This window comes from Nilaparvata lugens, chromosome 4 (genome assembly GCF_014356525.2).
Source record: "Nilaparvata lugens isolate BPH chromosome 4, ASM1435652v1, whole genome shotgun sequence".
Taxonomy (NCBI): domain Eukaryota; kingdom Metazoa; phylum Arthropoda; class Insecta; order Hemiptera; family Delphacidae; genus Nilaparvata; species Nilaparvata lugens.
The window spans coordinates 69,151,400-69,163,087 of NC_052507.1; the positions used below are offsets into that span (position 1 = coordinate 69,151,400).

An 11,688-nucleotide genomic window follows, 5' to 3' on the forward strand; every position below is an offset into this window, starting at 1 on the left:
GTTCATAGATCTCCGTTTTCATAAGAAAAACTTAGCCTGTCAGTTCTCTAGAACAATCACATTATAGTACATAAATTATTAATTATAAACAATGAGGCAGATTAAGTAGATTTGTTCAGCACTGTAGCACTTAGAAAAGCCGAGAGAAATTTTCATGACACTCCCATTATGATTCCGATTCAAGCTGGATTTGCACACAACAGTGACAGTGAAGATATAATTCCCACTAGATCTAATTAGACTATTTCCACTCAGCCAGGCTGAGTGAAATGAATAACATAATTAGATTTTATGGGAATCATATTTTTAGTTTTCATTGTCACTGTTGTGAGTAAATCTAGCTAGCTTTACAGTACCTAGCTGGGAACGATAGCTGGATTTCCTGGATTATCAGAGACAGTGAAACTTATCGATACAGTAAGAATATTATTCCCATAAGTTCTTATAGGACTATTCATATTTGATCGGTTTTGCTGAGTGCAAACAGTCCAATCAAATATTTCAATATTAGTCCAATCAATATTTTCACTATGCCGGTCACTTTCATTGATATGTGGGAATTCAGCATAATATCACGTTTCTCTAGTAAGAAATACACATTATAACTGACCAAGCTCACTGTCGACCAGTGGTTTGATAAGGTGTGTTCACACACTGCAGTTACAAAAAATCCCATAACTTTATCAAATCTTATTAATTAAAACTTATCTGTTATACATGTCCGACTTCAAAAATTAGGTTGAACGACTTTGGATTAATCTGTCGGTTACCTACACGTTCAGACCCGGTTGCACAAAAGCCGGTCAAATTTTAACCGTAATTAATTTCACGAGAGACAGTCAAAGAAGGCATTTTAGAAAAGACGGCTTCTCTAATTGGTTCTTGTGAAGTTAATCACGGTTAAAATTTAAACTGCTTTTGTGCAACCGACACACAACAAGGTTTAATAACTCATGACTTTTAATATAGGCCAAGTTACAAAAATATCCAGAAAATATGAAATATTACAGCTAAAGTATTAATGTTTTTCATCAGAATAATGAAATCATTGTCTTCATTTAGCAGAGTTAAGATTACTCCTAACTTCTTCAACAATAATCGTTTAATGAGATATTCATTATTCATTGGATGGTGTAAAAAAAAACACCAAACTGAATGTCTCACAACCAGCAGTTAAACTCATTAGATATCACTAGGTTGCTGGAATAAAATAATTCAGCCACAATTAAAAACTATACGGTTTTAATATTAACTTACTCAATAATGAATTGTTTCATATTAGGCTAGTTTTATTACTTGGTATCTTACCGCAAGAGAACTTGAATAATATCATTCATCGACCATCAATTAAAGGGTGAGTTTTTTAGAATACTATTTTTAATCAATAGCTTAATTGAATCATATTTACTAATTGGAAATAATTAAAAAAAAACACTGTTATTTGGAAAACATGTGGAATGTTATTGTTTTAGGTTATGATCGATGAATAGTTTGTTATCAGTAATCGATATTTTGTGATATCGATATTCCAACAACAATGTTCGATAATTTGGACATTGATGGTCAATCTGCCGATATCTTATCATTGATATATCGATTTGCTTTTCTTCTTGGAAAGTTGAAACTTCCTGCAAAAAAGAAAGGCAACTACTTTTGAGTTATTTTAACTACTATACTTTCTGGGAATTATCAGATCGATCTATGATTTTCCACCAATATTCTTTGCCTGGTTAACTAGTTTGCCATAAAAGTTTCTGGTCCGATTCTATCGAAATATTCAATATCGATATCAAGGTTCGATGGACAAACACTATCGATGAATAATTGATCAATTTTACTGCCTTTTGAATAAGCAGTAGGGTGACAGGCTTACTCTGTATCAATTCGAACTAATTTTGATAAGTTGAAATTGCTCGAATAGAGAGTAGCAGTCCACTAATTCTTTGATGACTGGTTGAATGTTATGTAAATGTAAGTGGTATCTATTTTTTGGTAGATTTTACGTGGAATTGAGTTTAATTAAAGGTACTATATACATAAATTATCTGTAATTAAAATAAATATACGATAGATATTACTGAGGTATTGCAATTATTCAAATGCTAATTAATTAACCTTATTACTGCTACGTTGCCGTTGACCAGTTGTAGCTGGATAGGCTGTGTCAATGTTGCTTGGGCCTTATTTATGATCAGTGGACGGCCTGTCCCCTTGTCATGAATGAACATGACATAGCGCTTCTATTCAACAATTATTTAACACTGAAGTCACCTTTTTCTGGCAGTCGACCATAAGGTCTTCTCAGTTGATTACTCACCAAGGTGTCTCGTTTAGGCCGCCAGCCTTCCACCAGTACCTTTATACCTAAATCTGCATCCTTTACCCATAATATGGGATCGATGGCGTCAAAAACATATAATACACAAAATAAAAACATACATAAGGCATGTTTAACTAGACAGCATTTCCGACAAATCATCACTCATATATTCACTAGCACTGTAGTACCTATGCCTTGCTTTTCAAGTGCTTGGATGAAACTCTCTCGAACGCTCTTAAATCCAACTGTTTGCCTGAAGGCAGCCTATTGAAGTATCGCAATGCCGAACTCCTGAAGCACACCTGTGATCTCTGAAGGCATACTCAGGGAATATCAATCAGCTCTCGATGTCTGGTGTTATGTTGATGCACATCAGTCCAAGTCAACATGTACTGCTGGTTCTTCTTGACGTACATCAGACAGAGAAGTAGGAAGTGGCAGATCACTGTTAGTCCTGGTGTCTGAACTTTCTTCCAACACAGCCACCAATGGTTGCTCTCTAGCAATCCACTGGTAGCCTAATGTAATACGAGCCTTGAAAACGAACGAATGGCACTAAACTTGGAACCAGGTGTATTAAATTTACATTTTGTTAGTGTGGGTCAGAGTTATGCAAATAAAATTCCAAAAGAAAATGGCTAAAATGCCGCAAAAATCGCCCCTCCTATGTTATCAGAACACCCTATTACTCTTATTGGTAGTAAATAATACCCTGCTCATCATGAGAATACAAGAACCTTTATTGAGGTTGAATTAACTTAATTGCACATTATTTTGGACTATCAATATGTAATAAATGTTTTCTTAAATGTATATTTTCCAAAAATTGTCAATCCATCAGACATAATTATCAAAAATACTGGACAGTAATTAAAAATTACTAAGAATTTTTAATATAAAATAATGTTATTAAAAATATCCTGAAAATTACTTTCAGCCTGGTAAATCGACAAAGAATGTTATTTTAATTCAACCAAATTTATTATAGGCAGAAATTTTGATGACACAAAATTAAAATTATCAGTTTTTGGATCTTGCCAATGCATTTGACAATAGGCCTATATCACGAAGAATATTTAAATGAAACTACTAAAAAAATGTCAAAAACCACAGATTTTATTGAAAGTTAGAATGGCCGGTTTCTGTTCTTAAGCCATTTCAATCTTTGATAAACTAAAACTCAGTTTTAAATAAAACTACTAAAAAAATGTCAAAAACCACAGATTTTATTGAAAGTTAGAATGACCGGTTTCTGTTGTTAAGCCATTTCAATCTTTGATAAACTAAAACTCAGTTTATCAGTTCGAAATTAACAATGGTGTAACAACCGAAACACTTTTTTCAATCTCTGACGATAAGCTAAAACTGAGTTTATCATTTTGACATTGACAATGGTGTAACAACCGAAACCGGCCTTTCTAACTTTCAATAAAATCTGTGGTTTTTGACAATTTCTTAGTCTTTTTATTTAATACGGTATGAATAATTACCACAATATCAACTTCTCAACTACACAATAGTTATTTGTGCAACTAGTGCGCAAAGTGACAGTTTGCTGCACCGAAAGAAACGTTTACGCCCGAGCCGTAGGCGAGGGCGGAATGGCTTCTTGAGTGCAGCAAACGAACTTTGCGCACGTATTTCACATTAAGTTTTTCCTACAGTTACCATTGAATATGAGAAGTGGTTGATGATGGGTAAAATGATGGCTGAAATCCATCAAATGTTTGTATAAATTAATAACAACTTTAATTTATTTTAAACTTGATAATCCAATTGAAAATTAATAATCGATAATTCATTCAAATTAAAAATTAAATTAATTCAATTAATTTGAAAATTTGAATAAATCTTAATTTCTAAAAATGTAACCGGCTGCTGTGCAACCGGGCCTTAGTATTAAGAGTGCGCAAAGTATTACTTTGCGCACTAGAGCGGAAAAGTGATTCTTTGCGTTCTGTAATCAGTGCAGGAATGCTCACTTTTCAACGTAACTGTAGGAAAAAAATATTGATCTATAGAGAAAACTGTTGTTGTAGTTTACAGGTACATTCCAAACCTTTTCTCTTACTATATCACTAACAGAGAACAGATACTTTGATAGGTCCATTGTACCTTGAACACAGATACCACATTAACATTATACAGATTTACTACAAAATCACCACTCATATTCTCAATTTATGTGAATGATCAATTAAAACATGATTATTTCAACTTGAAGCAATGCTGATGCATGGTTGTACAAAGGTCTGTAAAATTTTAACGCTGATTATATGCAACGAGATCCAATATCAGGCTTCTTTGAAAAGATAGCATCTCTGATTAGTTCTCTTGGAGTTTAATTCGTGTTGAAATTTAGCAGACTTTTGTGCAACCGGGCATATGAGTAGCAAATGAAAGAAAAGAGCTTCTACTCCCACATTATGTGCTGTAATGTAAGTAATTCAATTCGGATACTCATTTCTATTAATTGTACTTCATGAGTACTGTATCTAACTGGTATCTTGTCATAGCAGTCGTCAGTCAAGTTGTTAATGTATATCTTCGAAAACTAAAAAAAATTTTCATTAACGTAAAAAGGGAGTAAAACAGTTTCATGCACCAGAAACACAAGTTGCTCTTACTTTTATATATATATTTTATTTTAGAATCACACATAATACATGATAGGCTATCATTCAATAAAAACAAATAAATCTTATTCAACTAATCTAAATCTACAAAAATCATAATTAAACTCTAAAATTCAATAGTAACGCATCTGGACAGTTAATCTACAATAATCAATCTTTATAAAAACATTTTTCAACTTAATATTAAAGTAAACCACCACTACCCGGCCTCTCCAAATTGACTATTTATTATTATAATTTGGAGATGGAGTTGAATAGTTTATTATTTTTATGTTTAATATAGACTCAATAAAATACAGTGAGTTAGTTCAACGATTGTTTTCCTTTCAACCACAACAAAAATTTCCTCTTCTGTTTTCCAAGTACGGATTTATTTGTTTCATGGACATAATCTACTGCTGAAAGGTGATTCTACTAGCACATTTCAAGGTAACGAGTTGCATTTCATTTGATAGAGGAGAAGTTTTGAGAGTCACTTTGGAAGGAATTAATAATTACAGGAAATAGTCATGATTTTCACATCAAATGATATAAAATGAATCAAACTCTTTCTCTGAAAACAAATGACTTCTTGAACATGTTAGCTTGAAATATTCTATGAAATAGAACTGAATAAAATTTCTTAACATCTATATAACATGGTCTAATACCTTGTTTTATCCGGTATATAGTATCGTATTGGTTAGTCTACTAGTTAGTAGTGAGATAGAAAATTCAGATTTGCAAGGTCCTATATGAAGCAAGTGAAGCATATAAAATACAAAATATCTTTGGAAAAATTGAGGAATTACATGAAGTAATAATTCAATTTATTGAATGACTAATAGCTTAGTTGATGAACTAACATTGAGATCGAAAATAAATTGATTTGAAAAAATATTGTTATACTTAAAAGGTACAAGAAAGTATAAATTCGTCTTTGTCTTAATCTTAATAATAGAAGGTTATTCTTTGTCGGAGGGAATTTGGAAGTAACGCAGTTTAAGCTACATGAAAGTCCAAAGAAGTTGAATCATCTATCATATTTATGAGTCACAATTCTAGTAGTTGATTACGCCGTGGTGAAATGTACGCAATCAGTCATTCAAATTATTATATACCATACACGATGCCTAATTCACGAATCAAGTGAACTAACTGTTACTTTCAAACAATAGTTGATCAAAATACTGTACAAATACATGAAATCTGGACGCCACGACATCATGGTTGGAGAGTTTCAATATTACATTCACTCTCTGGGTGGTTGAGCTGATTACATGGGTGAATTATGATAATAGATTAATGAGTTAATTATAACTGGTAGTATCCGTTACGAAGGTATTAGAACTGTACGCTTCAAGATTAACTGTAAGTGATCGACCTAGTTCATTTTTATTTTATTTATCACAGCCATAATTTAATATCAAAAGGTTTATTCGAATGAGTTTTATTTCACAAAGTTTTGACTGCAGTACTATAATACTTTGGATATCTATTAGGAGTTGACATTTAAATTTATTTTAAATATAAACATTAAATTTATTTTGAGATTGTAACCAAGTTTAAAGTTTCTGACAATAATTTGCTCCTGTGATGGAAATGAAGCATGATCAGTGAATTTAATAGTGAACACAATAATTCGAGAAGGCTAGCTTATAGTTTTTGTTGATCTATTAAAAGAATTACCAAATAAAACACAGTTCTAAATGGTTTTTCACAACCATCAAGTGGAGTTATAGTCAGTGCTTGGTTTGTTTTTAGTTCAATAAAAGTTATTAGAGAATCAATTACTATTTGACCTGACACAAGTTATTTTAAACTCTAACAATATTACAACATAATAATCTGAATAATAATTTTTCCCACATATCGATTCGAAGTGAGAGTTATTCAATAGCATTAAAGTTATTTTATTAGTCAATCTCAATTTTAATTTGAATAATCTTTATATACTTTTTCCAATTCAGCCCCCAATAAAACAAAATATTGCTATTCAAAACAATCCCTAGCTGATTAGGATCTATCTCCCCATCAATAAAAGTAATTTTACAACCTGCTCATGGAATTATCTATGAATTTGACCGACCCTTTAAATGTACACTATTACCCGCTTTTTAGCTCCGTTTCTTATCATCCAACATTATGACTAAATACATTTTAGTACGCGAAATTATTCACACTTTATAGCTTGTCAAGGAATAATGTTAAACCCAACACACAAGCAAAGCAACTTAGTATTGAGAGTAAAGTATGAACTAGATTTATAATATAGAAATGAATGGTGAAAATAAAATTATGTAATGTGATGTTTAAAAAATGTTACTGTAAACGTAATTAGTAGAGAGCATCATAGGTACAGAGTACTGAATTTGAAAGATTCGAATATTGAAAAAAAACCAAATGGGGAAACAATATGGAAAACTGTATGAAAATTTGTAGTTGTAAACATATAAGAGCAGAGTACTGTATTCAATTTTTTAAATTCGAATCTGAGAAAAACAACACATTGATGAATTCGAGAGAAGAATAGCACAATGTTACTTTATTTTCTCCCTCAATATCATTCTGATGATGTAATTATTGTACGAATGAATAAATAGAATAAATAAATAAGTTACTTTATTTTTCCCCTCCATATCATTTTGATGATGTAATTAATTATTGTGCGAATGAATTAATTAAATGAATAAATAGAATAAATGAAGGAACAATATGAACTGTATGAAAATTTGTAGTTCTAAGCACATGAGAACAGAGTACAGTATAGAATTTCAGAAATTTGAAACATTGGGGAAACAATATGGAGAACTGTATGAGACAGAGAACAGAGAACTGTATTGAATTTTTAAAATTCGAATCTAAGAAAAACAACAGCTTTATAGAAGATGGAGAACTGTACCAAAATTTGCGAGGTACTCAGTTGCTTTCATCAGACATTGGATGATTTAGTCGGATATTCCAGACACTTTCAATGTGACTCGAGGAGCTCCAGAAATGTTGCACTTGGGTGGTGCTTGCGTAAGGTAACGGTGTTTCGGCTGGCTTCTGTTCTCACTGCAGGTGGTGTCAATCATCGCCCATATGCTCCTCCATTCCGTCACTCTCTGTGACGAGCGCCCGCTCGAGGATGACACGTCCCTCCTTGTAGCGCTGATTCTCCTCTGTGGCGAACTCGTAGATCCAGCCCAGTTTGGCGTCGCAGTTCTTGCACGACACGTCTCGCACCATATGTCGGCCAGTTAGCATCACTCGGTCTTGCACTTCGCTGCAAAAACATTACATAATAAAATTAAAGCACAAAATACAATAATCAATGATTGCTCAAAGACAAACTTTACTCGAGAAGGAAAAGGGGCAGACCAAAAATACTACGATAGGAAGATGAGATCAGAAATGATTCAATAAGGATGGAGAAGTTTTATTGAGGACAGATATGCTTGGAGAAATGTTCTGGAGGAGGCCAAAGCCCACATTGGGCTGCAGAGCTTGAAAAAGTAAATACATGATTGAATGCAGATTTCACACAATTCAAGTTCTAGCTTTGTGCTATACGTCAGCCAAAGTAAACTTGTACGCTGAAAACATGTTTATTGATATAATTTATTCATAGCTAATTTATTAATATCAAATATAATTCATTCGCACGAAAAATACAGATTGGACATAATAGGCAGTGTCAATTACTACAATAGTGAATAGTCTTGATATCTAAAGTGTATGTAAATATTACTGTCTATGGTACATTTAAAATTATTTTTTTAGTGATCAGTCTTCGATATATTATTATTGTAGTATTATGACTTAATAACCGATGACTAATTTCTATCACAGCAAAAGTTTTATTCCATTTAATTCAAGAATTGTGAAAAATAACATACAATTTCCACATGGAAGTGAAAGTTAGCATCTCGTTAATAGAGTTGTTGATACATGGTTGAATTAATAAGTCTTTTCAACAGTTTTTCCCCTATTATTAAGTATGTATGCATCTCTTGACCTTTTTACCCTTATCTGTATAATATAATTGCTAGTGACCTTTACGACACAGCCTGTTTGTAGGCCTTTACCATTTTGTACATAACAATATGACTGCAATATTATGGACAAAGCAGTGTATAATTTACATATTTTGTTTAAAGGAAATAACATTTTATCATTCTCAACAAAAAATTAGCAATATGCATTTCTAATTAGAAGTAAATAATTATTTATCCATCAAGTCATCTCTAAAAAGCTAGGTCCACACTCTACAAATGTTTGAGAAACATTGACATCAGGGCTGTCCTGATGATATTGGTAATTTTCGTCCAGTCTCCATTGTGCCGACTCTTGGATAGGTCATTGAGACTGCTATGTTGAGAGAGATGGTAAAGTTCATCGAATGCAATAATCTGCTTGGAGACATGCAGCACGGATTCAGAGGGAGGAGGTCGACCTCATCTGCTGTGATTAGTCTAATGGAGAGGATTAACAATGCTTTTGAAGAACAGGGATCAATTGACCTTGTTCTATGTGACTTATCAAAGGCATTCGACTGTGTCTCCCATGATGTCCTGCTCAGGAAGTTGAAAAGGTACGGTTTTCAGGGCAGAGTATGGGGTATGTTTGCTGATTACCTTGGTAACAGACAGCAGGTCGTATCCATCATGGGTGCTACTTCAGATAAAGCAGGAGTACCACACGGAGCAAAACCCAAGAGATGCTGTGTACACTGGCCAGAACAGCGGTTGTCAGTGCAGCTCCCGTTACTTTGCTTGGTTTAAGCATGGACACCAAATTGTCATGGGAACCTCACATCATCAGAGTCTGTAGAAAACTTTCTAGAGTGGTCTATCTGCTCCGTAAAATGAGAAGACTTCTGAGTGCCCATAGACTGCTGATGCTGTTTCATGCTGTGTTCAGCTGTCATATCCGGTATGGAATACTTGTGTGGGGTCATTCTTTTCATGCTAAAGGCATTCTCCTGCTTCAAAAAAAGGCACTTCGTGTGATGACTTAAAGCAAGTTTGATGCTCACTGCCAGCCCATTTTTCAAAGTCTGGGCATCCATACTGTGTTTGGACTCTATATAATAGCATCACTCTTGCACGTCAAAAAACACCAGCCTATGTTCTCAAGAAGAGAGGAAGTGCACATCTACAACACTCGGGGGAGGACCAACTTGGATGTTCCACGCCGTCGACTGTCTGAGGTCAGGGATTGTTTACCGGTGCTGGCAATCAAGATGTTTAATTGCCTGTCACACTCAGTGAAGGGGCGCTCACCTACTGCGTTCAAGAACACCCTATCAAGGTGGCTCATTGGGAGGAGCTTTTATTCTTTAGAGGATTTTTTCAATTATGACTATGCTGGTCATCGCCGTCCCCCCCCCTGGATGTGGGCACCCTGTGTAATACATGCTCTGATTAGCCTTAGTTTGTATTACAGAATCACATTAGTGAGACCAGTGAGTCACGGACTTCTTATGGCTTATTACATTTGGGACTTTTCTGGGAGATCACTGTGGTAACCATAAATCATGGCAGGTCATTGAACCGAATCGCTGCTATAATGCACGTGGACATCACTGTTGTCCCTGCCTTGTGTTCTAGTGTAAAACGAACTTTCTAGAAGTAGGTCATGCTACTACTATAAGCTAATGCCAAATATTGTATCTCAAAAGCTCCCGCAGGTTTTATCTAAGAGTTCTCTTACTCCTGAAAGACTTTCATATTTCAACATTTTTTCCTTAATATTTTAGAAGAAATATAAGAGTGATTTTACCTGTAATTAAGATTGACAACCTTGTTGAAGAGAAAAGCTCGACCTGTGGCCCCTGTGAAGCGTGTACTTATCAGTTCACTACGATTGGTTAGGATAGTATCGCATGAGGCACACGAGAAAAGACGAGTGCCACCGATATGATCCAGGAAAATTCGACCCATATCTAGAAAAAAGGTACAGTAAATTAAATAATACACAAGTTAAGCTATTTGTATAAAAATAAATCTTTTCAAATTAGAGTTTACAAACAGTAAGAACAAGCATTACGGCATTAATGAAAGCTACACAGTACCGTAGTTTTTATTGTACTTTGAACCGTAATTAGAAAGCAAACCACTTTCTAGATTACAAATAAAATTAAAATAAGTTAATTAAAATCTGATAGTAACAAATTCTCATGCAAAAGCAGAGGAATCTAAAATTTAAATCTAAAAATTATTCACTATTGCTTTTACTGGGATGTTTTTAAGTGTAGTAGGCTAACGTGTAGGCTATTGACAGAAATCGTAAACAAAGACATGTGCTTTTTATGTTACTTGCTTATAATAAATAATTTATAAATCAAGCATAGGTTACTACTAAAAATGAGTTTGACATTTCATCAACAATAATCAGTCATAAAAATAAGAGTAGTGCAACTGATATGAACCTTCAATGTCATTTCAACATGAAATAGAACAAAGGACAAAATTAAACTGCCAACTTGTAACTGAACTATTGATCTTGTAGAAAGCTGAAATGAAATACATTGACAACTTGAAACGTTCTGATTATTCAATTATTTTTCTCCTAAAATATTGAGTTAAATTTCTCTTTTACCTTAGTAAATATCCAACAGGAGAGATTGAAAGAATTTTTCAGGCTTGATCTAGAAATACGTAGAAACACACGACAGCTTACAACAGTCACAACTGCACACAACCACAACACAATCAAAACAAGAATATGACGTAAAAACAGCTGACTTCTGACACTTCACATGATTGC

The 11,688-nt window shown here is 33.7% G+C and overlaps 2 protein-coding genes across 3 annotated transcripts in view; both read right to left on the reverse strand.

The window, feature by feature from the left end:
• Nucleotides 1–1,501, reverse strand: part of LOC111049984 (COMM domain-containing protein 4) — a 123,690-nt gene extending 122,189 nt beyond the window's left edge. Inside the window, exon 1 of one of the 2 annotated variants that reach the window (XM_039426331.1) lies at nucleotides 1,309–1,501. The gene's annotated coding sequence lies outside the window, so the exon portion shown is untranslated. Of the gene's footprint in view, nucleotides 1–1,257 lie in introns of both variants that reach the window. The other variant, XM_039426332.1, reaches the window with a different exon arrangement.
• Nucleotides 1,502–4,941: 3,440 nt separating this feature from the next.
• Nucleotides 4,942–11,671, reverse strand: LOC111049983 (protein yippee-like 5). The gene is made up of 3 exons (XM_022336200.2): nucleotides 11,521–11,671; nucleotides 10,702–10,864; nucleotides 4,942–8,203 (listed from the first exon to the last, which is right to left on the reverse strand). The coding sequence occupies exons 2-3, from the start codon at nucleotides 10,860–10,862 to the stop codon at nucleotides 8,005–8,007; spliced, it is 360 nt and encodes a 119-aa protein (XP_022191892.1). The 5' UTR covers nucleotides 10,863–10,864; nucleotides 11,521–11,671; the 3' UTR covers nucleotides 4,942–8,004.
• Between the last annotated feature and the right edge of the window lie 17 nt (nucleotides 11,672–11,688).